The sequence below is a fragment of the Penicillium verhagenii genome (assembly GCF_028828195.1).
Source record: "Penicillium verhagenii strain IBT 33310 chromosome Unknown utg000004l_segment0_segment0, whole genome shotgun sequence".
Lineage (NCBI taxonomy): Eukaryota > Fungi > Ascomycota > Eurotiomycetes > Eurotiales > Aspergillaceae > Penicillium > Penicillium verhagenii.
Genome location: NW_026643168.1, coordinates 1,565,769 through 1,593,520, shown reverse-complemented (window position 1 = coordinate 1,593,520; position 27,752 = coordinate 1,565,769). Strand labels below are relative to the sequence as shown.

Sequence of the window (27,752 nt, the reverse complement as noted above, 5' to 3'; positions counted from 1 at the left end):
AATATACAAAATCAAGCTGATGTTAAATACAAATATCGCAAATCTACTCCTCACGGAATCCCATCTTGGTCCAGTTACCCAAAATCTTCTTCTTGAGCTCCTCAGGGTATGAGTTCTTGAAGTCTGCGGCAATCCAATCGCGACCGGTTGTATACTCGGCTGGCATGAGTGCGTCCGAGACCACTTTACCACCCTGGGTGGGTGATCCATTGCCATGGGACATGTAGGGGACGAGCGGGAATCCGCGAACATCTTCGAAGAAGGTTTCATCGAGGCTGGGACGACAACGGGTGGAGAAGGCCCACATGACATCCTTGCCATCGTAGACATCAATATCGTCGCCGACAAGAACCAGGCGATGAATGGTGTACCCGGCCTTGTGGTTGAACACCACATCTCCAACCTTCTTGGAGAACTCCTTGGAGGTGGTCTTCATCTCCCGAAGGCGTGCAGTATCAACCTTGAGGGCGACCCAAGTGACTTGTGACTCGAAGGGCGAGAAAGCATCGGTAATGGGCAGACCGCTGTTCTGGCAAATCTTGCGGATCTCAGCAGCAGCTAACGCGCCAATCATGGTATGCTATATATGGGTCAGTAAGAGAAATCAAAAAAAAAAAAAAAATCAAAGAGAGAAACTTACAGTCTCATCAGTCAGTCTACCACAGGAAGACATGGGTAGAATGGCATCATCACGGTAGGTAATGCGGTTGACCTTATACTTGGGCCACGGGTGAGTATCGCCAGGGAAAACATATCCATGCATTTCACCAAATGGTCCCTCTGGTCCCTTATCAGTGATAGACAGGGTGCCCTCAAAGACAATCTCGGAAGTCGCGGGCACGTAGAGATCGTTGGTATCACACTTTACCAGCTCCAGGGCTGATCCGGTCATGGCGCCAACGTACCCAGCCTCTGTAACACCATCAGGGATGGGCATGCTGGATGCCATGATGGCTGCAGGAGGAACACCGAAAGCCAGTGCCCAAGGGACGTCACGTCCTTCCTTCTTCCACATCTCATGAATCTGCCAGATATGCTGTGGGGGAATGACCAAGCCAACCAGGTGCTTGTCATCCGAAACCATAGCACGAGCAATGGACCAGTTAGTCCATGAGCCATCAGGCGACTGGACGATGTGCATTCCGTATGTCTGAATGTATTTACCCCCATCGGCTGCGTGTATTTGGGGAGCGGGCAGCTTGGTCAGGTCGATCTGGCTCTCCTCCAGAAAGTTTTCTTTGCAAGGACCAGTCGGGAGGATTTGAGGTGGGATCGGAGGCATCTCGCTGGCGGACAGCATTTTGTCGAGGATTTCCTTCATGGAGGCCGTGGGTGGCAGGGCCAGGTGACGGGCCAGTCGGCCATAGCGGTCATTGGAGGACTTCCGGAGAGAGCCAGGAGCACCAAGGATACGGAATAGACCGTTTTGTGCGCCGATAACGTTGTTGAACAAGGGAGCTTTGTCATCAGTCTCGCAGACAAGACGAGTGATTGCAGCGGCTTCGAGATGAGGATCGACCGGGTCATTGATCTCGACCAAGTCGTTGTCGGCCTTTAAGGCTTCGACAAACGATCGGAAGCAAAGATGGGGCTCGTTGGCAACCATTGTGTAGGATTAGACTTGAAGAGGCAGAAAGTAAAGTCGGGATGTTTGTAGATGTAGAAAGACGATCGAAGTGATTTGGAAAGTTTCAGTAGTACAACGATGGTGGCTTATATATTTCGAAACTAGTTTCGATCCGGCAAAGTCGGATCGAACCACTTGTCCCTGTTTCTTGTACAAGGGCCGATTTGTTGCACAAAGCAGTATCTCGGCATGCCGCACCTTCGGGTCTCGCAATATTCTATGTTGAGGCGAGGCTCCGAGCTCCGAGATCCGAGCGTCCGAGCGACCCACATCATTTTAGCGCTTTATGCGGCAGGGATCTGCGCGTCCCCCCTCCTTCCCCCGCCGCCCCGCGCTCTGTCTTGAAGCCACGCTTGTGTGAAGCGAAGACGGAATGATTGCCGACCATGGCGGTGTTGGTGGGCAACAGAATGACGGGTGCAGATCACCCGTGTACGTCGGCACATATTCCCGGCTACTGCGGGAGATGAGTGAGTGGGAACATTGGGATATATAAATATCCCAGTGACCCGTGTACGCTTTCGAGACTCCGAAATAAGAAATCTGAGCGGACATCAAACAATCTTCTTGAGTCAGACATCATGTTCTACCAACCTGGAGTCACCGACCACAATCTCCCACATGATCCATTCAAGGTAAGCCGAACGATCAACATATCACGATTCCCATTGTTGACAAGCGTAATAGGCATGCGTCGTGCCCCGTCCGATCGGATGGATCTCAACCCAGAACAAGGAAGGACAGGCCAACTTGGCACCGTACTCGCAGTTCAACAATCTCACGTTTGACCCTCCTTACGTGATGTTTTCTTCAAACCAGACGGTGAATGGTGATCGAAAGGATACGGTCGTGAATGCCGAGCAAACCGGGCACTTTGTTTGGAACCTGGCCACATGGGATCTGCGTGAAGCGGTCAATATTTCGGCGGAGCAGGTTCCATACGGAGTAGATGAGTTCGAGCGAGCCAACCTGGCCAAAGAGCCAGCTACCCTGATGGATGTTCCCATGGTTCAGGAGTCACCGGTGAAATTCGAATGTGAATACCACTCGACTGTGCGTCTGCCGGGCAATCCCCCTATGGGGACAGTGGATATTGTGATCGGTCGGGTGGTGGCAGTGCACATCAAGGATGAGGCTCTGACAGACGGGATCTTAGACGTTCGAAAGACGAAGCCACTCGCACGTTGCGGATATTACCAGTACACTGTCATCAAGGAGACGTTCGACATGGTGATTCCTGGCATGTCGGAGGATGTTTTGTATGGGTTGGAAGGCAGTGCCAAACGTAATAAAGAGGCGGAATCGCGAAATGCGCGGTGAATTTGGTGGGAGAAATTCTGAAATGCTTGGATTCTTCGGACGGCGAATGGGTGGCACGTGCAAAAATGGATAATTTGAGGGACGGCAAGCGTGATATTTCCAACGTTGAGAAGTTGGATGAGGAAGTTGTGAGAACGTGGAGAGATTGGAAAGAATTCAATGAGACTTCAAATCCTAGCAGATAACTGAATTAAAATGTTCAGTCGTATAGAAGAATTCATGATTGATGACATATCTCTTCACAGTACCCCATAATGGCACAGCTTATTTATGATCGATGTGGTTCAGTGATTTTGCTTGCCCGAAAATATCCTTCCAGATACAGTTTTTCGGTATATTTTGAAACACAACTGGTTTGAGAGATGGCAAAAATTCACACCTAGCACGTCTATTATGATACGGATTTTGTAGCGACTAAACTCTTTCCAAGCGACATCTGGACCCTCGTTGAACTGAACACCCGCTGATGCCTTTTGAGAACCTTCCGTTCAGCCTCGTGACTCCTGATTGGCGACATAAAGCAACTGTAAAAGACCGAGATGAAATCCAAGCACTATGGAAAGGCCAGATTATTAGAGCTAATGAGCAATTCTTCGCCGCTGATAGGGTCTTGGAAAGTTGTGCGCTCATTCAGCGCCGATCGACTTCATGAAGTAGGTCCACTGCAAAGCTGGGAAATCCCTGAGTATCCTGTGGAAATTTATAATTTGCACATTCAAAAAAGCATCTAACGAAGCTCTCTCTACAACCCGACGTACTGGATGCTCCACAGGCAAATTCGTTGTCGAGATAATATGTTCTCGTGTGAGGCAATAGGTATTGGGAGAGTGATGCAGGTCTGAGTTCTTAGACGATCGCCGAGGCTCGGGATTGGCAACAAGGATATCCTTGATATGCTGAGCCATTGAGCATTCCATGCCTGTGATATTGCACATATCTGCCAGTCTGACAAGCTCTATCGCAGCTGATATTCCATCCTCTGGTCCGTTGTAATCAAATTTAACAATGCCTAGATATAACCATTGTATGAGTGATTCGAAACTTCGAACCGAAACCACGCCTGACATTTCTTGGAGCGTTGCTGTCTGCTGTCTTCCCTCTTGAAATTTTCCTTCAAACATTGCCGCAAAGTAGGTGGAGTTTCGGCAAAGGATGTTTTTGGAAACCTCATATTCGTGGTGGCTAGAGCGTATCTGGATTTTCACGGTAGGACCATGATACAGTGGAAGACGACTGAGTGAAACGAGAATTTAGAAAGCGCCACAATGTTTGGGTACTTCTTTACCTCTTGCACTTACAGTTCTGTAAAAGACCTGGCACTTCCTTCCGATAGGGTCATCATGTCTCTATTCTGAGTGTAGATGGGGATGCCCGGATGATTGAAGAGTGGGAACTCATAGAATCTAACGAGGAAGAGTAAGCAAAGGAATGAATATGGATTGTTGATTGTTTGAAGGAGGAAGGAAGAAGCGAGACAAAGCCTGCTATTTAGAACAAAGAAGAAGCACTGACACAAACATGGTCATGTGATTCAAGAGGAACAGAAAGTAACAGATTATAATACAATTGCCCACCCGGTGACGGCTATATAGTACACTCTATGTATGGGACTAACCTAATTCAGACCATGTGCTAGGTAGTAGTATACAGTGCTGTTAACTTTGTATTCAACTGTTCGAGGTAGCACAGTGCGGTTGAGAGAAGTGATTCCCATGGGACCTCGGCAGGTCCCAAGAATCCAGAACTGGCAGTTCCAATTATATTCATGGATGAATAGGGGCACCACAGAATTGATGGAGAGTAAAAGAGAATCCCTTACAATTTAGCAAGAGACACCAGGAGTGCTGGCTATGCATCAATCAAGTACGAGGTTATGTTCTACTCATACTCCCTATCCTTATCAGGCAACTCAACCCGGCCACTGGTGAAGCTACAATGTCCAATAGGACTATCAACGGGTACTGCTCCCCATTGGACGGGCAGATGCCCCATATTATCATCCCCGTTTTCGATCTCCAGGTCCAAGTCCCCAGGCTCACCCGCTGGATGGCGATTAGGATCAAAGTTGGGATGACAGGCAGCAGAAATTGCCAAACTACAACCCCCCGCGACCGGCATAGCGGATTCGAACCTTCGAAAGGACAACCCAACGAGGCAGGAAAACATGAATACTCCGACACATATCGAGCTCACAATGCCGATGGGCGAGAAGCCACAGGTTGTAAGGTCGCTTTCGGGAGCACGAACCATCCTCTCATCCCATGCCTCGATTCCCACCATAAAAAGGCTCTCGGAGATAAGCCAGTGTATAGTGATGGTCATGACCATGAAAGGCAGGGCATATCGATAGGGGATTGAGAGAAAGTAGTCACTTCTCTGAGAGCCTTGTGGCTTGTTGGAAACGCGCAGGGATTTGCAGCTGTGTGCATAGCCGCTCCACTCCGCACCAAGGCACATTGAAGTCAAGAGGCTATTGAAGCCAAAGTATAGGAAAGAGAAAATCAGTTGTGGCAAGTTGGCGATTATCACATTGGCCAGAACACTGGTCGGCCAGCTGTCGCCATGTATCAAGTTGTTTCCACCAGCGGCACCTAGTGGTGCAGCCCAGGGCGTTTGGTCGGATACCGTACCCTGAATTGCATTGATTGCGGTTTTGAGAAGAGCAATGCAGACGATGATTGAGAGGAGCCAGCTTGAAGAGGGGTTAGGAAAACGAAAGGAAGAGTATCCGGGTAGATATTATTGAGCGCATTGGACTTACAAGAATAGACTGAATGCCCACCGGCGACCAGATGCTGCGGTTCCCCAGCGCTTTCGCTTATCATTGAAAGGTTTTGATCCAGAAAAGAGCTTCCAAGTGAGGGATCCTGAGGGACCTTGATCCATGAATCTCACTTGATTGCGAGTCAGTAGACAGCCTCGCCTCGTGTGGGGGTCCGGACGATTGAGGAAAGACGCAATAGAGTCCCCGATAGTGAGCATGGGAGCTTCGGATATTCCCAGCCACATATAGATTAAAATAAAAGCTTTGAAGATATTGCAGCCGATTACCACCACTGTAGGCACCAATGAGTATTGCAGCTTGCAATGCTGAGATTTGCTCATTGCCATACAATACTCGACAACGTCGTCCATTGCGTACTCCGAACTTCCACTTACTGTCCAAGGAACCTGGGACATCTCTTCCCAGATTGCAGACACTGAACCGCTGTCGCAGGTGGCACCACCGCATATCCAATCGTATGGGCCTTGACCTAATCTAGTGTTGTAATCGGTCGGGTTGAAAACACCGTTCGTGTACATTAAAGTGTAATTATGTTTTTCTTCATAGGTGTCGCTCACAAGCCAGAGCATTCTGTAGGTCGTCTGATATGTTTGCGCAAAAGCGTCTAGGCAATCGTCGTTGTTCAGATAGACTAGCGTTTCATTCTTCGCAGAATAGTAGAGTTCTTCAAAAGAGGAGTTCGCCGAGGAAGAAACCGCTCCATATGTGATATTTAGGCGTAGGTCAGAGAAGCTGGTTTCCGTAAGAGAGGAAGGTCCAATGAAAATGTCATAGGCAGACGCCGCAGTTGTAGCGTAAATGGCCGAATTATACCTACAAGATGCTGGTCAGTGACTGATAAGCCGTTGTACTCAAACAGGAGGGTACCGATACATCAAATGAAGAGGGAGAGATGAAGCAACCAAACATATCCATAAGAACGAGCGCTTGTAAGAAACGCGGAAAAGGTTTCGAATGCTGGGAACACCTATATCTAGCCAGCGGCCCGATTGATGTATTTTGTCAATGTTTGATCGAGTTGGTGCCACTAAGCATTGCTATCGAATCCAATTAGACTCATCTGAGAGACATTAGAACATCGAAGTAAAATGAACATACCATGCCGAAGTTACTCGCGCCTAGCAGGAGAGTACTCAAAATATTGATAATCAAATGGAATGCGATGCTCAAACGATGCACCTTGGTGCAGTTTCCCTCGTATAGAACTCTGTCTGTGTGATGTGCGGTCGTGTAAAGGAGAAAGCCCAGATTGAAAGATAGAACAACTAAGCTTGTTATGACCGCCACGAAGGAAGTAAACTTCCACCCCTGGAGTTTAACGTTACTATGGTTTAGTTTTGATTTGGCTTTTTCACATAGCGTCTGGGAATCTTGATGGGGTTTTTGGTCAGATTCAAACTCTCTTAGGTTGGCCTCAGTGTCATTTTTAATCAGAGGATCCAGATCCCTCTTGTACATTGGTCGCAATTCGATGTCTTGCATGTCTTGTCGCGAAGAGTCTTTATGAAACATTGCAAAACGTGGGATGATCTGTGATCATTTAAGTCAAAAATGAACAACAATTTATTATAGATTCAGTGGCTATTGCCAGAAGTTTATGGTGGGAAAAAGGGGAAAAGTAATGCTACATGTCAGGAACAGCCTTTTGAGCGGGGTATGTTGGTGGCGCATCCGCATGTTTACCTTTGGGGGCTGAAACATCGGAGGCAAACGTGGAGTGTTATTTCGCCTCAACATTTATAAGAGTGACTGAAGGACGGGCTGAGGGGATGCCAAACCCTCCAACGCTCTAGAAACACAATTCACCAAATCATCCTCCGATTCCAATCCAACACTCAGTCTAACAATATGCTTTGGAATCCCCTGGGACTCAGCCCAATCCAGGTCAAAGACATGGGCGAGCTGTGCATACGGAATAGCCAGACTAAAATTTGTGCCAATACTTGGCCCCTTGCGCATATCAAGACTGTCATAGAACCTTATCGCATCGTCCGGCTCCCGTAGCAGAAGACTCAACACATACCCATACCCTCCATTCCTGCGACGATAGCGATCATAAAGTTGTCTGGTAGGTATCAAGGCTGGGTAAAGCACGGACTCGATACTCGGGTGTGATGATAAGAAAGTAGCGAGGGTAAGGGCATTGGCGCTAGATTTGCGGACGCGTGCTTGGAAATTTCGTGAGTTCTCGGCGAGGACAAGCGCCTCAGTCGGGAAAAGGAGGTCCTCATATATGGCTGTAAGTTTTGCGTGGACTTCGCTGTAATGGCGGCTTGCCGGGTTGACGACGGCACTCCCGCCCATGGCGTTTGCGCCGCCATTGAATATCTTAGTTAGGCTTGTGACAGCCACATCGACGTATGGCAGGATGTCCACATTCACGAATGTGCCAAGCGTCTCATCGCAGACAACAATGAAGTCGTACTGATCTGCGAGACTTCGGATCCGATCGAGATCAGGAGTTCGAAGGAGTGGATTTGACGGGACTTCGCAGAACAAGACGCGGATGCGTGATCCCGACGCGAGTGATTCTTCTAGCTGATCCAGCTCATCTGTTGTTCCCTTATTATAGAGTGTAAAGCGTTCATAGCCCGATTGGCTTACACATTTTGGGTTTTCAGCGTAGGGCCAACTAAAGCAGAGTCAGTTTCCCTTTGTCGCCGATTGAACTAGAACTTGTTTGCATGTGCTTACCCGAATACCACTGCTCCTGATGTCTCTTTTTTCTCTGGTACCAAGGCCCGTGACACGGCAGATATAGCGGACATCCCGTTTGTGTAAAGAAAGACATCTCTTGCAGATGGGGGAGTGAGCTCAGAATTATCAGACGCAATCAATTCCGCAATCCGATCCTTGATCTCTGTTTTCGCGGCTTGTCCTGCAACTAACGACTTGAGCATCGGGATAGGTATCTTGCTAGTGCCAGTGTCAGTACCGGTGCTAGTGTAGAACTGCAACAATTTATTATCAGGCTCAGAGCACATATTTGGCCAGAGCTGAAGACAAAACTCGGCATGTCGAGTAGAAAGGCCGTCGCCAAATATAGACCAAAACTCGTTTGCTGCCACCTTGGCATCAGCATCGCATATCACAGCGTAGAATCTGTCCCAACTTGTGCTTTTTGGGCTAGTAGTCTCGCGGAATAGGTAGAATGATACCACATCGGCTTGAACGTCCGAGCTATGGTGGTCCTGAAGAAACAATATACATCGCCTTGCTGCATGTTTGGAGGAAAACACAAGGCAAAGCATATTTTCTGATGGGATTGCACACCGCTCCAGGACAGCGCTGGTTAGCTGTTGCACGATGCTGCCAAGGCCGAACCTAAATCAGTTAGTCAGGATCCCGACCACTATTATGTGATACGTATATTCACTAACCTGGGATAATTTGCCTGCAGTTTCTCGATCACCCACTTGTAGCCACGGGGTCGGCCGGGGACCGAGTCCCATGTTGGCAACGACACGCTCACTGCCTGGTCACCTATGTCATTAGTATTGATGATGTGAGTATCGAAGAAGGGAGGAATATTGGCTAGACACACATATTTGTCGCCGGGGGGTTGACTTGTTCCTAAAGGAAGCATTCTTGGCGGAGACATAGCAGGCGCAGTCATAGAAACAGTCATGATGAAGTTCGCTTACAAGGTTCCCCAATGATCTCCGATGGCTGGACGGGAATTTGACGCGTTCTTTATATTCCCATCAAACAATTATAGTTTTTTTTTCGTGTTTGAAAGGTTCTGTATGTGGCAGGTCAAACTTGATACAACGTGCTCAGACCAAGCGATCTAAGACGTAGGAAATTTCCAGGTGAATACCGTCCTTATGCAGGAGAGATGTATTACATTTGCAAGCTTGAAATTTTAATCTTTCTCCCTTATCCCTTTCGTGGAGTCTGCCAAGGCCTACGTGTAGACATGTTACTCTGTACAAGAATACGTGTATATGTGAAGCTGATCGGAATACAAACAAACTCTCCACCAGTTCTAACACTTGAAACATACTATTGTTTTTAATCCGATCGCCTCGTATAAAGCTATCCCGAAACACTCCAGAGTGGATCTTATTATCTAAAATAATGAATTTTACGGAGTAGCTATTCAAGTGTTTCGATGTTGTTTTGCCGCTAGTGGTACTGATGTACGGTCGTAACAGACCGGAACTGGGTGGGTCGTTCGTCTGCTAGCCCCACTATAGCTGAAGATTGCAGGTTCGTGACGGCTGAACATCCCAACACGTGTATTTGATCCCCACCTCGCACGGTCGTGTTCGGCGAATGAGTTCGGCAATCGCGATAATGAAAGATCGGTGAAGAACGATCGGCTGTTCTTGGCATTTTCATTCCAAGCCACAGCGTCAATGAAACCTGGAAGTTGCAAGGAGTTATTGGTGATTACAAGGTACTGTACCAAGTAATACGTGGGCCTTTCCGTACGGATTATCTTATGTCACCCGTGGACTAGCAACAAACTGCGCTGTCATTCTAAAGCTTCCATACAAACGTCTCCACACGTACTGCTCATCCTCGTACAATCAGATTTAAAATATACCCTACACTAGAAACACACATTGAAAAGAATGGGAGTTGCTTGGCCAGATAGTTGAGTATATCCATGTATATGTCGAGGGTTTATCTCCAGATGTCCAGAGCTGCCAGGCGTTCAAATGTTGTGTTTGCGTATATTCTATGGTCCACCGATATATTCATAATAGATACATGTATGTACACTCAACTCCTTGAAATCTTCAATGTTGAAATGCGTCGGAACATACATATTCTATTGAATGGTTGATCAGCACCGCATCGCCCCCAAGCCCCAAGCCACTGGGCCATCCTTGGTAGCCGTGTTGCAAAATTGAACGTCATCAGGGAGTCCATTCAGCACGCCCTCATCTGGCTGCGGGAAAAATACAGTTGCAATATCCCTCGGAGCCGGTTTGCCAGCTTGTGATCTGGGAATGTCTTCACCGTCAGTCAGAATCCGAAGAAGCGTTGGAAGTTTGAAATCAGGCAAAGACGACGAAAGTTCTGCCCTTATTGCGTGTAGCGATGGACTTGATGCAGCCGTGTTATTGGTGTGATCCTTGCGGAAACGAACGACTGCAGCCACCTGCGATCCTCCTGCAAAGACGTCCAGAATAGGAACCACATAAGCTTCGGAGATATATGGGAGAGCTAGAAGGTTTTCCTCCACCTCAAGGATGGGGACCCTTAGTCCACGGTAGCGGATGACTTGAGCACGGTTAGCGAGGAAGTGTTGGCAGGTTTTTCACACGAACTTACAGTCTGGCGTTACTCGTCCCTCAATAATAATACGACCATCTTCCGCCCGTCTGCCAAGATCCCCTGTTCGGAAAAATCCATTTTCGTCAATCTTGGTATTGGTTGCCTCTGGACCATCCAAGTAGCTGGAGGAAGCCTCTGTTAACTATCGCTTCTTTTTCAATCTGAATTGAGCAGACTTACCTAGTAAATTGAGTAGGGGTCTTGACCAGCAGCTCCCCCATATCAGATTGGTCATCTCCCAGCTTGAATGTGACCCCAGGAAGTGGTCTTCCAAGATAATGTGACTATGTTATACCTTATTAGCAGCATAATAGGCTGGACTTTAGCTTCCTAGTCGACCTACCTCGATAGTATCTTCCCCATCAATACAACAACTGAATGAAGCCATGCCAAACTCACTTGCCCCATATTCGACCTCAACTCTCACTTCTGGAAGTAAAGTCTTCCAAGATCTCTTAATAGAGCTCGGGACTAGCCCACCAGCATACTTCACCCCGCGCAGCCTACAAGCCGCGTCTGCATACGGCCTCCTCTCATGGTCAGGCAGCAAGGCTATCTTCTCTTCCCAAAGCTTTATCATGTTACTGAAGACACTTGGAAGAAAAGACGCGCGGGTGATATCTCCCCTGCTTATACGTTTCCAGATCGCATCCGCGTTCGACTTGTAATCAATGAGCTCAACACGCACACCTCTCAGCAGCACACCAATCAGTTCTCGAAATCCACCAACCCAGAAAAATGCGCGGTTCGAGAGAAAGACGTCCTCCGCATCGTAATTCGGCTCTGGTTGGGCGTTGAAAATCCTGCGCGAGTGCACCACGACCTTGGGAGTGCCTGTAGTCCCGGAGGTTAACAGATAAAGAGCAGGACGATCAGGGGAAATCGCTGTCGTGTTAACACTGGCAAAGCTAAGAGTCTGCTGCAAACTCGAGCTCGGATCAATTCTGATCGGGATCTGTGGGAGCACCTGATGCTCCAAATCATTTGACTGTGCGTTGACGATGCTGCGCGCCAGCTCCGAGACGGCTGAATCAGGATCGTATAAAATCGCCACTGCTTTACATTTTTGCAAGAAATGGAGTGCCTCCTCTGCAAGATAGCCCGGACCTATTCCTCAAGTTCAGTATAACATATCGTTTGTATAGACGAGAAGGACTGGCTCACTCAAAGGTAAGATGATGCCGCCCAGGGCAAAAATAGCGATAGAAGCCACGATAAATCTATACCCGCTGCGTGCGATAACAGCAATACAGGTTCCATTGTTTAGAGTCCCGTTGACATCCAGCAAACCAGGTGAGAGTCGGCGCCGGAGTGATTGGCGTAGATTGTCCACGTCCTGTAGAAGTTGACGGTAGCTAACCTGTGCTGAAATGGTATTATCGCTGATGATAGTGGAATCCCCGCGTTGCTTAGCTCTAGCGAGCAATTTGGTGAAAAATGGGTCGCTTGGAAAATTGATTTGGGTGCGTGTTTTGTCACTGGCTTCCACATTTCCCACGTCCACCACAGAATCTGCGTATAATCCCGGCATCTTGTGATCAAATACTCGTCGTCTAATGCTGCTGGATGGGATGATCGCTGCTCGCAAAAAGGGTATTCGCGTCCATCCATAAATTTTTATAAATACGGAGTAGTACACGTAGTAGGTATTTTAATTTCAATGCCAAGAAGGCTATTCCAAAGCTTCCATCGAAAGTCATTTAAAACTTGTAAGCCCATTCATTGGCTCTGATCGCGCGGCTCGGAATTTAGTTGCAGAGGATGCAAGATCCACCGTGACAGTACCACTAGTGAGGTCCCGCATATACAGAATACGGTACGTGCATGTATGTATCTTCCCGAGGTTTCTATTGAGGCATTTCAAGGGTTTACTCAGTGTTGACCTCCCCAAACCATCGAGTTAACTGGTTGTTTGTACATTGGAACCAATTTCCCAACTAACCAACATATAACAGACAATATTCTAATGGATTGAAAGACGAAGGTAAATATCACCTTTTGTTTCAAATGTTATTTTGAATTTTCTTCTTTCTCCCAAAATTCGCTAATAGAATCAGGTTTTGCTCTGTGCGCCCCACTCAACTTTCAGCTCCGTGTCGATCACTCTACTGGGATACGGAGTATGCTGAAAGTCTCTACATAAATGACCGTATTATATACACATCGATCGATCGGCAAATCTTGGTACGGAGGAAGCAGGACGAACCCCTGAACATGAACCCCTTGTGGGAACAGTGGGGTATCTTGCAAAGGATCGGCACTTGATCTAAACCACTTTGGATCTGGTATTTCTATTACGTGAAATGTATTGTGTAAACGTTACTTGTGCATTAATCTATTTTTTCTGCTGCCTCTTAAATTACTTCTATTCTTATCTATGGGAGTGAATATTACGTACATTCTGTACGCCGTATGCAGGCCCATATATACCCGCTGCCATTGATTTGCAGAAAACATCCCAACATTTGAAAGAAGCTGTATAATAAATAAACCTAAACAAACCCCTACCTATTTCACATTCACTGCTCAGATCCCTTACAGCTCGACATGAATAAATTTCCACACGACCCTATTTTCGTCAACCTGCTCCGGCTCAGGCAGTCGGTGCAGGGAGTCTTAATCCATGACGATTATGGCATTGATGCAAGCCCCACCGACTTACTCAATGATATTAGTCGTCTGCGCGACACACTGCGCACAGAGCTCTCCGCTGACTGTTACGACGCCAGGGGCTTGTTACGGCCTGACACTGGTTTCATCGCGACCATCTCACTAAGCGGATATTACTTTCTGGTGGCATTCTTTGCGATAGCCGCGCTGGGGGGAACATGTGTACCACTGCGTGAGTCCAGCCCAAGCTCTCAACTGCGGGAAGGGCCCAAAGTGAACGAGAGAACTGAAAGCTCTGCCCGACCTCTTTGGTTACATATTATTGATACTTTGCATAGCAACTAAGGCCGCACCCGAAGAGACTCTCAGACTCTTGAACACGGCCAATGTGACATTTATTCTGAACGATCCCAACACCATTCAACAGGTTGCTGTTATCAAAGAACATGCAAGTAACATCAAGACAATCCAGATTGAACGGAACTCAGGATGCGAGTCCGCCTCCGGTTTCGATTTCGAAGTGGATGAGAAGCTGTCGATTGATCCACTCCAATCATGTTTGGTCAGTCAGACCTCCGGGAGCAGCACCGGCCGTCCCAAATGTGTTGTTGTTCCTCGCCGAACTTTCTTTTTCTCCGGCATCGCAGACTCTGACCGTCAGTTCCTGGCTTTCCGCCCTGTTCACTGGATGGGTGGCGCATCCGGGCTCCTTGCGCGGGTCCTGCGTGGCACGAAGATTCACTGGCCACGGCGCTCATTCGACACAGCTACGTTCTGGGAGATCTTCAAGCTGGGTACTGTTACAGATGTGTCTCTCTCTTCTTCGATGTTCAAAAGCCTAGAGGACTATTATCGAGTAAAAATCTGCGAGCTTCCTGCTGATGAGCGCGAGGCATATGTGTCCGGGGTGAAAAAGATCCGGAATGCCACGATTAGCGGCTCAGCTATGAACCCGGACACGGCCCAGTTCTGGATCGACCTCACGGGGATGAAGATCAGGAACGTTTATGGATCGAGTGAACTTGGTGGAATGGCACTAGCGTCTGATGTTGATGCGCAATATGTTGATGTGAGTTATGCCTTGATTATAGCATCTGACACTGCGGTTTAATTTACTGACTTGTTCAGAGGTGCATTGGAATGCCTGCTCCTGGGGTAGAGATAAAGCTATCAAATGGAGATGAAGGAGAATTGCTTGTCAAGTCTTCTCGAATGTTCACACAGTAGGGCTCCCTCGTGGATTTCTGTCTCACATATGCTGATATTTGACAGCTACCTCAATGACGAAACAGCAACAAAGAAGGTGTTCGATGAAGATGGATTCTACAGAACAGGAGATCTCGTTCGACGCGACGGAGGCGTTTATTTCTTTGAAGGGAGAGTAGACTCTGACTGTACGAACCTCCTCCTGCTCAACCTTGGAAATTTATACAGGGCGTCTTCAAAAAGCTAACTGGATGTTACACAGGGATCAATTTTCTTGACCGCAAGATCTCTGTTTTGGAACTAGAAGAACACCTCATGCGCCTTTCTTACATATCCGAGGCGCACGTTCTTCCTGTTCTTGACCACGAGACCAGAGGACTTCCTGCAGCACTTGTTCGTCTCAACTGTGGAAACTCAGATATCAATCTGCAAAGAATCCACGATGACCTTTCTACAGGCTTGGAGCGTTATAAACTGCCTGCGCTTCTATGCATCCTGAAAGCCGGAGAGGAAGTACCAAAAACGGCATCTGATAAAGTGCTCAAAGTCCAGGCATTGGAAAGGTTCTTTGGTATCCGTGGGTATCGGCCTCGTGAATACTGCGTCGATGGGGTTGAGTATCTCAATACCTCTTACTCGATCAAATAAAGTTGAGAGCTCCAGGTACTGATTTCCAGACTCCAGCTGAATATCACCAAGCTTAATGGAGTCAACTACAGCTACGCACATATAGGAATTCGTGAAATCAAACCAAAGGACCACCCAGGTCGAGTTCGCAGAGACCAAATACAAGTGGAGTATTCTATACGTAAGTATCACGCTGATAGAGTACAGTGTCGTGAGCCAGTTAATGTCTCCCACATGTCACTTGAAAGGGATGGTTTCTCGGTGTCTGTTGTGTCACGCTAAGATCCGAGAATCATGGTCGCAGTGTAACCTAACCAGTCAAACGTGTTATGAGTGCCAAGGTAGATCAAAACGAAGAAACATAGACCATGGATCATCAGTTAAACTAGGAAATAACCCGTGTGATCAGTGGATTCAACATGATGGGATAAGTCAGGTGAACATTGAATATGCCTTCTCCTCTTGAATCAACCAAGGTAAAGGATTGGGTAAACTCATCACGTTTTGACGTGCCAGAGAAAGTAAGCTGATTCCTGAAAGAAATTCGCGATTTTCTAACATGATATTTGCCAAATAAGACGAAAAAGGCACCAGAAAAGAAAAGGTTGGAAGCAGGACAGAGTGATGGTGTTGTAGTCACATCACGTTCCTTCCGCAGAAAACCAGAAGCTGCAACCCTCTCTCTCTTCTCTGTTTATCCCTTCAACCTTCTGTCACCTTTATCCCTTTTCCTTCTAACTCTACATATTTCCCACCTTCCCTACAGCCCCTTCGTCAATCATCTGCCAACCAGGATGGATGACTCAGATCGAATTGAAACAACTGGGACCGCCAAGGTCAGGCCACTGCTCGACGAATCGAACGAGAAACTTCCTGGGGTCAAGCATGAAGATGTCACGACCATCGACTCAGCTCTCAGTGGTGACCTTATCTCACTTCCTCCTGCGGGTAATCCCATCCAAAAGGTTTACCCCACTGATGAAGATCTGCGTTCCCTTCGCCGTATCCCAGGATCTATCTCGTGGGTCACTTACAGCATCGCCTTTGTGGAACTATGCGAGCGATTCTCTTACTATGGAACAACGGCAGTTTGTGAGATTTCATGGCAACCCCGTCACTCAAATTACACTAACATTCGATGCAGTTGTGAACTTCATTCAACGGCCTCTTCCACAACACTCCACCACAGGCGCGCTTGTCGCCGGTACAGACTTCAACAAACATGTGCCCGGGGCGTTGGGCATGGGCCAACGTGCATCAACTGCACTAACTCTCTGTGAGTGATGTTATCGAGCTCGTCACTTGGGAAGCGAGCTGACGGAAGAAAAGTCAATCAGTTTTGGTCGTTTATGATGCCTTTGGTCGGTGCTTTTATTGCTGATCAGTACTGGGGCCGATACCGAACCATTGTTTCTTCTCTCGCCCTAACGTTTTTGGGTCATGCAATATTGGTCGTGTCTGCCATTCCCCAGGTTATTGAAAACAGCCATGGTGCGATTGCGTGTTTTTCAATCGGTATTATCATCATGGGACTAGGAACTGGTGGATATAAGTAAAGGAAGTGCGCTTATTGTTTGCTTTGATACTAATTTTTCATAGATCCAACATAAGCCCTTTAATTGCAGAGCAATACCGCGACGACAAAGCCTATATTCGAGTCCTTCCCAGCGGGGAACGTGTCATTGTCGATCCAACTACCACGGTCGCTCGGATCTTTAACTACTTCTACCTGATGATCAACGTTGGCTCCCTTGTTGGTCAAATTGCCATGGTCTATGCGGAGCGCTATGTTGGTTTCTGGCTATCATTTTTGCTACCAACTCTCATGTTTTGCTTGTGCCCAGCAGTACTTTTCTATGCCAAAAATCGCTACTACCATGCTCCACCCAGTGGCTCCGTCTACCCACAAGCATTTCGTCTATGGCGCTTGAAGATGAAAGGCCGGTGGTCGCTCAATCCAATGAAGCTGTGAGTGGCCTGGTAAGATTGGATTGAATGAATGTTGCTGACATGGTGCAGGTTGAAAAAGAAAAACACCACGGAGAACTCCTGGGACCGTGTCAAGCCCAGTAGTCTTGGTTCGGAAAAGCCCCCATGGATGAACTTCGATGACGCATGGGTGGACGAGGTTCGGCGTGGATTCAAAGCCTGCGGAGTTTTTGTCTGGCTGCCACTTTACTGTGAGTCTCCCTGTCTACCCCCTTGTTGCTTTTTTCATTGTGTATAGTTGACTGACCATGCGGTATCCACAGGGCTGGCATACAATCAAGAGATGAACAATCTTACATCTCAAGCGGCGACAATGTCCTTGGGGGGTGTGCCTAACGATATCATCAACAACCTGAACCCCATTACCCTGATCGTCTTCATTCCAATCATGGATCTACTTGTCTATCCAGCCCTTCGCCGCCGAGGAATTAAATTCACAGCATTGAAGCGCATCACAACTGGGTTTTTCCTAGCAGGTTGCTCCATGATTGCTGCAGCGGTGACTCAGCACTACGTCTACAAGGACGGACCATGTGGCAAAAATGCCAACTACTGCCTGGAAAAAGAAGGAAAACATACAAACATTTCAGTATGGGTCCAAGCCGTCCCCTATGTTTTGGGAGGTATCTCAGAGATCTTCACCTCGATCACGGTTCTTGAATATGCATTCACAAAGGCCCCGCGCAATATGAGGTCGCTTGTTTCTGCAATGGGCTGTGTCGTGAGTGCCGTGTCGGCCGCCTTGGGTCAGGCTTTCGTGGCTCTGGCTGATGATCCTTTGCTGGAGTGGAACTATGGCGTTACGGCAATTTTAGCTTTTGTTGGATGCGTGGGCTTCTGGTTTACCCACCGTCAGCTTGATCGCGAAGAAGACGAACTTAACATGCTGCCTGAGGGTCACGTTCTGGGTGCTGCAGAGCACGATGTGGAGGAAGCTAAGCAGAATGAGCACGTTGAAGGGACGGGCCACTAGTTTTTCAGTCTCACATTACCATTTGAGTGGACGGCCAGCACTTTGTATGTTACATAATGAGTCAGTTATGCCGAATACTTATTAGTACCTCAGATTACCCTGACAGGTGCACAGTTTCCAATAGCCAAATGTGCAAGTTCGGCTTTTTTGAATTCAACCTTGGGATTTTGTTGGAAATTTATCAGTATTGTGTCGTGCAAAATTATCAATGTTTCAACAACTATTTATGAGCTATGCATTCAGAATATCTACCAACTATATAAGCAAAGAGTAATCTAAATAAACCTAGGAAGTACATTCAAAAGAAGAAGGATCCCCAGCGGAAATCAAAGCTTCTTGCGCTTCTTTACCTCGACAGCGTCGGTCAACTCATCATCCGCATCGTCAACCTTTCTCTTCTTTTCCGGCTTCCCCTTCGGCTTCTCACGCTTGCTCTTCCTGAACTCGACAGCCTCAGTCAACTCATCATCCGCATTATCAACCTTTCTCTTCTTCTCCGACTTCCCCTTCGGCTTCTCAGGCTTGCCCTTCTTATCACTCTTCTTCTTAGGCTTCGTGGGCTCAATCACCGGCTCAACAGCCTCAATATCAAACCGAATAAGCATGCACCGACCATAGTGCCCACAAGTATAAATTCTCCCAATCCTATGCGTTCCACGCTTGAACGCACCCAGCACAATCCACGACGCGACCGCACCGATCGGCGTACCAAGAATACCTCTGTAAGCGGGTGTATTATATTCCCACGCCAGCAACTCATCACTCGGCCACTCGACACCCGTCTCATCAAAAAGCGCATCATCGTACAGCTGCCGCTTGACGAACCGCTTCGTCTCCTTGTTGACAACGTCGCAGAAGATGATATGCTTCAGCGTATCGATGGGGTGACGGGATTCGTAGATGGCCTGCGAAAGCTGCGATGAGCGGGGCCCGGCCTCTTCGAATGAAGCGCCGGCCCGTCGGAAGATGTTCTCGATGTAGAGGATTCCCGGTGCGATGTTCCCTTCCCAGTTGTGCAGGTGCCAGAGGGTTGCGTCTTGGACTGGTTCGGCATCTGGATCGACTTTTAGAAGGTCGAATCGTCTCCATGTGTCGCTTGGAGGGGCGCGGACGCCCATGACGTCCTGGGTGACGGACATGGTCTCCTCGGGGCAGTAGTTTGGACCGCCGGTGTTCTGGAATGCGGGGTCGAGGTCCGCCAAGTTGAATGTGCATGGCTCGATGGGACATGAAACTTCAGAGTCTGTGGGCGCATTTTCGATCCAGTGCTGTCTCTGAATTCCGCGGGCTTCGACCTCGCCATAGACCAACTCTGGCTGTTGAGTTGTAGGTTCACTCATTTTATAATAATATCAGGAAAAGACCTTTCTGTGGGTTTTTTTCGTTGTTATAAACGTTGAAATAAGAGCGTGAATTTCGCTTTGGGATGGATTGCGGTATATACTGAACAAGAAGTCTGAATAATTCAAAATCGATCTTGGGGATATCGTGGCAGTATTTAACCTCTTCCATGTCGCCGCTGATTGTGGCTTCACTGCCAGAGATCGAGGAGGTTCTAAGTATAGTTGACGGCAATTAAACAATGAGTTTAATCTTACTTACCAGTATCTGAGGTGGCCAAAATTAGATCAGAGTAGAAACGGTGGCTCCGATACACCTCGTCTGCCCTAGATGGACATATTCAGCGAGATTTTGACCAATTGCCTCCCTGAACGCACTTACATCCCCTTTGTTCTTTGTTCTGCAAAGATAAAACAAAGTTCAGTTCGAGGCTTGTCCTCGAAACAGACAAAGATTACCCCATCCTGGACACCCATGGTAGAATGAAGAAATATTTTTCGGTTCTCTTCCAGTGGAAGCTTCCAAGACTCTTTGTGTCTGGAGAGGCTTGGAATATATTCTTAGTTGTGATTCGCACAAAAATGAGCACGAACGGTCATTGGGGCACGAGTCGTATGACTAATGCGTGATGGATCCTTATGATACCCGTTGGGGGTCGTGATGTGGGAAATCACAAAGGATTCAAAGAGGGAAAAGAACTTGGTGGAAATTGTACGTTCATGACTGCTGTGTCCTCGTCGAAAGACAAAATTTGTGACCGGGTAAAAATTGTAATGAACGGCTGGTCGGACTTCATCTGTTTAGCGAATCCTGTCGATCCGATTGTCCTTGTTGAACATGCAGTGTTGCAAGGCTGTGTGAAGGATTCAGGTGGCGTGTGGATCTCTCTTATCTAGATTGTTCACTTCAAGTTGGTTATCGAGTAAGAAATCAAGGAAAAAAGGTTTGCGAGTGAAATTATTCTTTGAACAAGATCAAGCCCGCAGTTGTACTATTGATAGCATTTGGGAAAAGTAAACAAAGGGCCATTCTGAGATATACCCAGAGTGGAGTTTGGATTTCGGAACTTCAATGTTGGAATCATCCCACTTCACAACTGCACAACTGCACAACTACAGAACTTCAGCCTCGCCAAACACACCACTCCGCTGTTCCTTGCCCATCAGGGTAAAATGCCAAGGTTCCATGGTGGAGCAGTTGGCCAGAATGCGACCCTGGCGCCCGGAAGTCAGAAGTTTGAAAACGCCCCCACCCCACAAGCCCCTGCATATGGCGGGGGCCGCGAGCCTGATTCCTGAGTAACTCTTGACGTGACCCATGGTCTGGACTCGATCCTGCAATGAACACTGGAGGCTGGATAAAAAATATGCTATCGTTCATTGATATGCGTTACTTTTAGCAGATAAAATGGATTTTCTGGAAGATCTCAGCAACAACAACTATTTCAAAATCATCAAAATGAAGGTCAAGCATGAAGATTACGAAATCTGATGTTTAAAATCCATCTGGGTTCCAACTAATCGTCATCGTTCAAACAGGCACGACCCAATCATGGAGTACATGAAGTGAGATAGCGAACTTTCAGTCTGATCCGCATGCCTGCGTCAGGATCGAGATGCTTGTACGATCCAATCAACTCCCGGCTCTTTCCGCGTTCCAGTGATCCGGTAGCCTCGCTTTCCATTTTCCATGCATAATCTACCTGACACGAGCCTTGCACTCCTCTGCAGATCTCAATGAACAGCCACAAACCAGACTCCGTCGGATGGGGTCCAAGTCTTCATGAGGGAAAGGGCCACGAGAGGGAACAATATAAATATGCTCTCCTCTGCCTGGTTGGGATTTTTTTCTCATTATCACATCAACCTCTACAATCTACTCTCTCAACTATCCTACCCTACCACAAACATCCACAGACTCTCAAGATGAAGGGCATCTCGATCTTCTTCCTTGCAGCCTTTGCTGCTTTGAGCAGCGCCGCTGCCATTGGCGCCGAAAACCTCCAACGCGATGTCTTGGACAAGCGTTGTGCCGGGTGTAAGTAGAACTATTTGCCCCACATGCTACTAGAAGAGATAGAAATTGACTTGGGCTTTCAGTCGGCCAATTCTGCAGCACCGATTCCGATTGCTGTGGAAGCTATACCTGCTTTGAGGAGACTCACTGCTACGACATCTCCTAAGCTCCTTACAACTACATTGAGACTGCCCTGCGGGAGCCAAGGCAATGATGGATAAACGCGCTACGACGGTTTTTGGAGGGATTGGGAAGCTCGCACCAAGTTTCAGCAATGCCAGTATTTTGATTCTATATACAATGCCATTCTGCAAATCAAATTCCGATACAAGATAAAGGCACCGAAAATGAGAAAGTATGTACCAAGTACTAGGCATTAAATAATAGTAAAGTATCAAGTAGTGCATAGTATGTACACTTCCAGGTAGGGTACCCCCAGGTCTATTAAAATGTTTATGTACGTCCACGGGCAGGAGCACTCAAGTGCTTGGGACGTAGGGAGTCTCATCTGATCTCTTAATCCATGGATAGTTTAACCTTACAGATGACCTGACAACATTTGAACATTGAATAGCTGCACCACGGCCGTGGTAATTGGCGAATGATTAGATTCATTGTAAACCGGTACTACAAAGCGGGGAATGTGTCATAGACAGATCAATGCCCCCGGTCAGACCTCAGGATTTGCGCGACCAAAAATATGTAAATGCATAAGGTCGACTGAAACATTGAACGCCCAAGGGCCGTTCTTACGAAACCGAAAAACCTGTCTATAGACTCTATCAACTATATCAACATTTGAAGTTGATTGAAAGCAACGAAGGGAAAACTTGTTATTGAAGAAATAGAAGGTAAAAATAGCAGGCATCCATTTTGACATGGGAATGCTCCAACTTTGTAGGGCATGGCAAATATATGGGGAATACCAGACTTGCCCCAGGAAAGAATGCAGAGCCGACAGTATTCCGATTGGCCAAACGCCAGTCTGGAGATCAAAACCTGGAATATGACAAAAGGAATATGCCAACGGCGAGAGGCCTGTCATGATTGGAACTGAAAACGTTATGATGGCGGCCTTGTTGCCTGAATTCCAAGTTCTACTTGACTCCCACTGAGTCCCACATGCCTCAAGCTCATTCGTCCCCGCACCACTTCAGCATTCCTAGATTCCCGACCAACCACAGTACGGTATGTACGTCAGGTCCAGGTTGAACACCTGAATTCAAGGGGCGGGAAACTCCAGAATGCCATTTCCGAGTGAAAGGTCTGTTCTTCTCATGTGGGTTGTAATGACTAGTGAGACAAGATCTACTGGCGATCGCTGACCAAGTTTCCGTTTTCGAAAATCCCCGGGCCTAGACTGGATTCACTTGACACACGTCAAGTGAAGCCTCCGTTAAGACATGGCGTACAACCTACAAGTCGAGATACGATCAAATCCACGACTTGATATGTTCTGATGTTGACACTTCCCACTTGGTCGGCACTTATACCTCTACAGGCAACTTAAACCAATCACCAGCCACGGAATGACCATATAAACGCACTATCAAATTTGTTTTCCCCGTCTAGACTAGATGCGGCGAGTGGGGCAACAACCACCGACACAAAATCGACGGAAACGGCAACAAACAACCAATCCCGATTTCAGTAGAATCCCATCAACCCAGCCGTGAACAATCAACATGGGGAACGATAATCCTATATCAACCTCCTGTCTGCATCTCGAAAAGACCATCAATTCCACTTTGAAACATTGAAGTCTACCTACAAACCCTGGACGCAATTCAAACTCAAGAAAACCTCCAACTGCACATCTAAACCATCAATTACCTTCGGTATTTTTATTAAACCACCACCATGCACTTCACCACCACTTTCCTCATCTCTGCCCTCGCCTCCACCGGCCTGGCAGCCCCCACCAACGGGCCCCCAGCCCACACAGCCACCATCCAGCTCGCAAACGAGCACACGGGCGCCAATGCCAACGTCATCATCCCCGTCGACGGCGTCAAGCGGCCCGTCCAGGAACTCTGGGGCCACACCACCGTCGCAAACCACGGTCTTGTCTTTGCGTCCAGTGCGCAGCTGACTGCCTTTGAGGAGACAACCGTCTGCACTTTCACCGAGGAGAAGCGGGATCTGGAGGTTGCGCTGGATTCGGAGGAGACTTATGCTGAGCTTGGAAAGCCGGTTGTTGATCTTTGCGCTGCTTGGGTCGTTTGCGAGTGTGAGGGCATGTAAGGTTTTTTGTTCATTTTGAAATTTTTGTTTTTTGTTTCTTTTTTGTTAGGTTAAGTTAGACTGGCATGGAGAGAATGGAGCACTAGGTGCTGTGCATGTTTAGAGCATGGGTTGGAGTTGGGTTTGTTTTTGTGATTGGGTAGTACTTTGTATTTGATTCATGGATTGAGAATGGACTATTGGTCATGAATAAAGAGTTACCAGGGTTTTGAAGATGCTTACTACTTAAAACATTAAAATCCTATTCTTGTTCTCCGTGACTAGGCCGCATACTTCGGTGTTTAGTCCAATTTGTAAGACACTCCCAGCAACATTTATTCTGCTCTATCCCTCCCGCCCTCTACTACTTAGGAACCTGTGTTTTTTTGCAGCACCTGATTGGCTGAGAGGCCCAAAGTGGATCCAAACAGTCTTCAAATGTTTGTCTCTGGAATCTGGATGGCCCGGCCCCTAAAATCGGTCTTGGGGACGGTCAGGTGATTCCAATGATGCTACCAGTTGTCCATCTTCCTTGAACGTTTCATGGAACCTACCGCCGCGCGGTTCGCGCGGCGCCATGTCTTGTTATTTTATTATGTTTTACTTCGCGTGCTTTAATGTTTACTCTCGAAATCTTGAAGCCGGAAAACATATCCGAGGGGCCCTAAGTTATGACCCGGACACTATTTAATATCAAGACTCAAGAGCTGAATGAGCTGAAGCGGCAGGGCGGCAAGGATACTTCCCAACGAAACAAAAAGAAGAATATCAAGGGGGGGGGAAAAAACAAAAAACATACAACAGTCCCGTGTAAGGTTGTGCTCACCTAGCGCCCATGGTTGGGGCGTGGGCGGCTCGCCGCTCTATTCAGCCCTCTTCAGGGCGATACGGGCACATATCCACCCACCTGAAAATTCAGCCTATGCATCAGAAGGTACATTCTCACATTTCTGGAACTCATGCGCAGTTTCTATTTTTCACTTTCTTTTCCTTCTTCCACCATCTCTCTGATCTCTCCCCTCTTCCCATCTTTCCAAGGACACTTTATCTTAAACGCAGGATGCTTGCCAAGTATGACCTAATATGGAAACATATGAGTCTTGTTGTAGACTTGAAAGGGCATAATAATGAACATTTGAAGGAAATACAGCAGTCGGTTCTGTCACGGACTTAGTCCGGCTACCGAAAAAACCTACATACTCTCGACACCTGAGCAGCAAGCCCCTCAGATGTCCTTACCCCTACCCTTTCCGGTAGGGAAGCCTGTTATCACTATCGTGAGACTAGGATTGGACTTGGCCGGTCCGTAACATCTATCTACCTGAAAACTTAAACTTGATACTACAGCAAATCAATAAATGGCATCATGATATCCTGAGCATGATTAGAATCTTGGATTCATGGATCTCGATCGATATCCACCCGTGTGAATTGGCTCCAAACCTCCCGTGAAGTTTTCATCTACTTTATTATATAGAGAGCATAGGGCCTACCTCTCACCCCGCATCTCCTTCTCTTCTTTTTGCAGAAGTGGAGCGCGGCTGTTGATTCCAGAAACAGGACATATAAAACACCACTTGTGGCGGCTACGATATTTTACTACGGGGAAATATGCCAAATTCTTCGTGCAAGTGGTGCCCATGAGGATTTCAAGGATGCGAAGCCAAGTACTGCGATTGACATCCTTACCCTGGAATTAGATTTTGATGACAAAGACAACGGTGAGAGCATGTTTTCATGGCTATCACGAAGAAAATACGCCACAAGCATTGCTCCTGGGGATTCGTCGAAGCCGGCTTGGCACAAACATATGTCACAAGATGTGAGAGTTGCGGTAAACAGAATGAAGCTACCTGTTTGTTGAGGGTATATTCTGCGATGATGGCTCCAATATAATTTTTACCGAACAACCGCTAACTTTCAACCAGTATCAATTGATGTTGACAACCAAAGGAAAAGTCGCTGTAGCAGGTTATCCCTCTCCTAGACTATCAGTAAAATCAGTGATTTTCTTTGGAAACAAGCAAAGCTAAGTTCAATACCTAATGCTCAGACTCCAGGAGCCATCGAAAGACATTGGCATCTTTCAAGGAAGTGGATAAAAGCACCAACCAAGGAAAACAAGAGAATGTTTTAAATTGAGAGAAGATGAGCTAAATTGCGTAGTCAATTATTGAATGTGCATTCATTCACTTGGAATCAAGAGGTATGTAAAGACCAAACGTTGGTGGCATTTGCGGGCACTTTGTCTTCCATTCCTTCGCATTTAGCCACACTTAGAGTTAAACAAAGAGTCTAGCGAGGTATCAGCCTTCTCCCAAGCTACGACGAATATTGAGCTCCAAAGGCCTCCACGAATTGCTTGTCTATTTCCTCGCAGTACCTGAGTATACTTCTTGCCAGGCTAGTCACCTTGCCTGGATTAGAGGTAGATTTGAGATCTCTCATGACATCCAATCCAGAGGCTAAGTCATCGGTAAAGTCGACGGTAAAATCTTGACCAGATTCATCCACTTGCTGCATCATATTTTCTATGCCCTGGAATCGCTCTTGAGATGCGACTAGAATGGAAAGCCTCCGAGTGATATCCAGCTGATTGTCGCGAATCAGACTCTCGGTGTCAAGTAGCAGCATTTTACCGGACTCCGAAGTTAAATTTGGTGAGACTTCCGCTACTCGACGGTGTAGACCTCGAATTGCAAGAGCCATCTCATCTTTGAGAAAGTCTACTGTGGCCCCCTCTCTAGCTTGTGTTTCGTAAAATCGTATCATCTCAAGTAGATGGTATTCTCCAGTCGTCATTTTTGGCTGCGCGTGTGGAGATCTTTGCTGCCGTTTAACAGCAAAATGATAGATTTGGAAAATGCTTGGAGAGAGAAGACGCGCCTTTTCGAGATCCTCGGCGTTCTCAAACTTTCTTGGAAACTCGCGGCGGAGACTATTAATGAAGTTCGTATACCAGAAATCGAACTTGCCCAGTTTTTTCCGCAGCCAGGTCTGGGTAATCAATTGTACAAGCCTATGCATGGTAAAACTTTTGCTGCTGATCATGGTGACGAGGGCGAAATCTCTCAAAATACCGACATTGACGGCGAACTCTTGATCCGAGTCTTCCATTTCTGAATGGGATCTTTTTTTGGTGTCGCTTTGCAGCCCCGTCTGCTGGGTGGGGCTTTTCGGTGGCACGTGGAGAACGCATTCTGGGATTTCGTTGTGATCGAAAAAACACATCAATGATAATAAATCCGCAGCAGGAGGGTGTACTCGCTCAATGTGATCAAAGGAAAGTTGCCACGTCAGTGCGATGGAGTTCTCTGCCTCCCAGTCTCTATTAAGTGAGTCCTCCTCGGGTACTTCATGTTCTAAGAGCATGGTGGCACCATGATCGCTTTTGAGGAATTTCTCAAGATACTGAGAGACTGAGCAACGTGGCGAAAAATAAGAAATGAACCCGGCTGCTTGACAAATGGCCAATGGCAAGAAGCCAAGCTCTTTGACAAGTCTCTTCGAAGTGTCTGGGTTGCTGGCTTTTGTTTCATCCCCAGGCAATATAAGTTTTTTGTGCAGAAGATCAACAGCCTCAGACTCCAGCAGGTGCTTGATCTGAATCAAGTTCCTGCGACTAACGATCTTGACAACGGCTTTCTCATTTCGACCAGTCACGATGACTGTACCCTGACTTTTTGGGATATAGTTGAGCAAAGGTTTGCGCGGCTTCTCTTGCGTTCTTGGGTCGGGTGCTGGGC

General features: G+C 47.3%; 13 protein-coding genes across 13 annotated transcripts; 5 read left to right on the top strand and 8 right to left on the bottom strand.

Annotated features, from left to right (window-relative positions):
• Window positions 1–43: 43 nt before the first annotated feature.
• On the bottom strand, window positions 44–1,606 carry N7466_003503 (UbiD family decarboxylase; the record flags this gene model as incomplete). Its single annotated transcript, XM_057162900.1, has 2 exons — window positions 44–580; window positions 641–1,606. 2 exons carry the CDS (start codon window positions 1,604–1,606, stop codon window positions 44–46), a joined length of 1,503 nt encoding a protein of 500 aa, XP_057024015.1.
• A 602-nt stretch (window positions 1,607–2,208) lies between these two features.
• On the top strand, window positions 2,209–2,947 carry N7466_003502 (flavin reductase family protein; the record flags this gene model as incomplete). The annotated part of the gene is made up of 2 exons (XM_057162899.1): window positions 2,209–2,262; window positions 2,315–2,947. The coding sequence occupies 2 exons, from the start codon at window positions 2,209–2,211 to the stop codon at window positions 2,945–2,947; spliced, it is 687 nt and encodes a 228-aa protein (XP_057024014.1).
• A 630-nt stretch (window positions 2,948–3,577) lies between these two features.
• N7466_003501 (BTB/POZ domain-containing protein) lies at window positions 3,578–4,286 on the bottom strand (the record flags this gene model as incomplete). The annotated part of the gene is made up of 3 exons (XM_057162898.1): window positions 3,578–3,637; window positions 3,706–4,180; window positions 4,246–4,286. 3 exons carry the CDS (start codon window positions 4,284–4,286, stop codon window positions 3,578–3,580), a joined length of 576 nt encoding a protein of 191 aa, XP_057024013.1.
• A 539-nt stretch (window positions 4,287–4,825) lies between these two features.
• Window positions 4,826–6,301, bottom strand: N7466_003500 (uncharacterized protein; the record flags this gene model as incomplete). The annotated part of the gene is made up of 2 exons (XM_057162897.1): window positions 4,826–5,639; window positions 5,709–6,301. The coding sequence occupies 2 exons, from the start codon at window positions 6,299–6,301 to the stop codon at window positions 4,826–4,828; spliced, it is 1,407 nt and encodes a 468-aa protein (XP_057024012.1).
• Window positions 6,302–7,469: 1,168 nt separating this feature from the next.
• N7466_003499 (uncharacterized protein) lies at window positions 7,470–9,360 on the bottom strand (the record flags this gene model as incomplete). Its single annotated transcript, XM_057162896.1, has 3 exons — window positions 7,470–8,364; window positions 8,427–9,056; window positions 9,113–9,360. The coding sequence occupies 3 exons, from the start codon at window positions 9,358–9,360 to the stop codon at window positions 7,470–7,472; spliced, it is 1,773 nt and encodes a 590-aa protein (XP_057024011.1).
• Window positions 9,361–10,527: 1,167 nt separating this feature from the next.
• On the bottom strand, window positions 10,528–12,552 carry N7466_003498 (class I adenylate-forming enzyme family protein; the record flags this gene model as incomplete). The annotated part of the gene is made up of 5 exons (XM_057162895.1): window positions 10,528–10,967; window positions 11,019–11,143; window positions 11,202–11,305; window positions 11,365–12,128; window positions 12,186–12,552. The coding sequence occupies 5 exons, from the start codon at window positions 12,550–12,552 to the stop codon at window positions 10,528–10,530; spliced, it is 1,800 nt and encodes a 599-aa protein (XP_057024010.1).
• A 1,016-nt stretch (window positions 12,553–13,568) lies between these two features.
• N7466_003497 (class I adenylate-forming enzyme family protein) lies at window positions 13,569–15,485 on the top strand (the record flags this gene model as incomplete). The annotated part of the gene is made up of 5 exons (XM_057162894.1): window positions 13,569–13,863; window positions 13,970–14,700; window positions 14,760–14,854; window positions 14,904–15,025; window positions 15,100–15,485. The coding sequence occupies 5 exons, from the start codon at window positions 13,569–13,571 to the stop codon at window positions 15,483–15,485; spliced, it is 1,629 nt and encodes a 542-aa protein (XP_057024009.1).
• A 773-nt stretch (window positions 15,486–16,258) lies between these two features.
• Window positions 16,259–18,426, top strand: N7466_003496 (uncharacterized protein; the record flags this gene model as incomplete). The annotated part of the gene is made up of 6 exons (XM_057162893.1): window positions 16,259–16,556; window positions 16,609–16,740; window positions 16,794–17,016; window positions 17,064–17,432; window positions 17,484–17,644; window positions 17,717–18,426. The coding sequence occupies 6 exons, from the start codon at window positions 16,259–16,261 to the stop codon at window positions 18,424–18,426; spliced, it is 1,893 nt and encodes a 630-aa protein (XP_057024008.1).
• Window positions 18,427–18,752: 326 nt separating this feature from the next.
• Window positions 18,753–19,766, bottom strand: N7466_003495 (uncharacterized protein; the record flags this gene model as incomplete). Its single annotated transcript, XM_057162892.1, has 1 exon — window positions 18,753–19,766. The coding sequence occupies one exon, from the start codon at window positions 19,764–19,766 to the stop codon at window positions 18,753–18,755; it is 1,014 nt and encodes a 337-aa protein (XP_057024007.1).
• A 1,113-nt stretch (window positions 19,767–20,879) lies between these two features.
• Window positions 20,880–21,086, bottom strand: N7466_003494 (uncharacterized protein; the record flags this gene model as incomplete). The annotated part of the gene is made up of 1 exon (XM_057162891.1): window positions 20,880–21,086. One exon carries the CDS (start codon window positions 21,084–21,086, stop codon window positions 20,880–20,882), a length of 207 nt encoding a protein of 68 aa, XP_057024006.1.
• A 606-nt stretch (window positions 21,087–21,692) lies between these two features.
• N7466_003493 (uncharacterized protein) lies at window positions 21,693–21,949 on the top strand (the record flags this gene model as incomplete). Its single annotated transcript, XM_057162890.1, has 2 exons — window positions 21,693–21,804; window positions 21,867–21,949. The coding sequence occupies 2 exons, from the start codon at window positions 21,693–21,695 to the stop codon at window positions 21,947–21,949; spliced, it is 195 nt and encodes a 64-aa protein (XP_057024005.1).
• Window positions 21,950–23,643: 1,694 nt separating this feature from the next.
• Window positions 23,644–24,027, top strand: N7466_003492 (uncharacterized protein; the record flags this gene model as incomplete). The annotated part of the gene is made up of 1 exon (XM_057162889.1): window positions 23,644–24,027. The coding sequence occupies one exon, from the start codon at window positions 23,644–23,646 to the stop codon at window positions 24,025–24,027; it is 384 nt and encodes a 127-aa protein (XP_057024004.1).
• A 2,301-nt stretch (window positions 24,028–26,328) lies between these two features.
• On the bottom strand, window positions 26,329–26,808 carry N7466_003491 (uncharacterized protein; the record flags this gene model as incomplete). Its single annotated transcript, XM_057162888.1, has 1 exon — window positions 26,329–26,808. One exon carries the CDS (start codon window positions 26,806–26,808, stop codon window positions 26,329–26,331), a length of 480 nt encoding a protein of 159 aa, XP_057024003.1.
• Window positions 26,809–27,752: the final 944 nt, after the last annotated feature.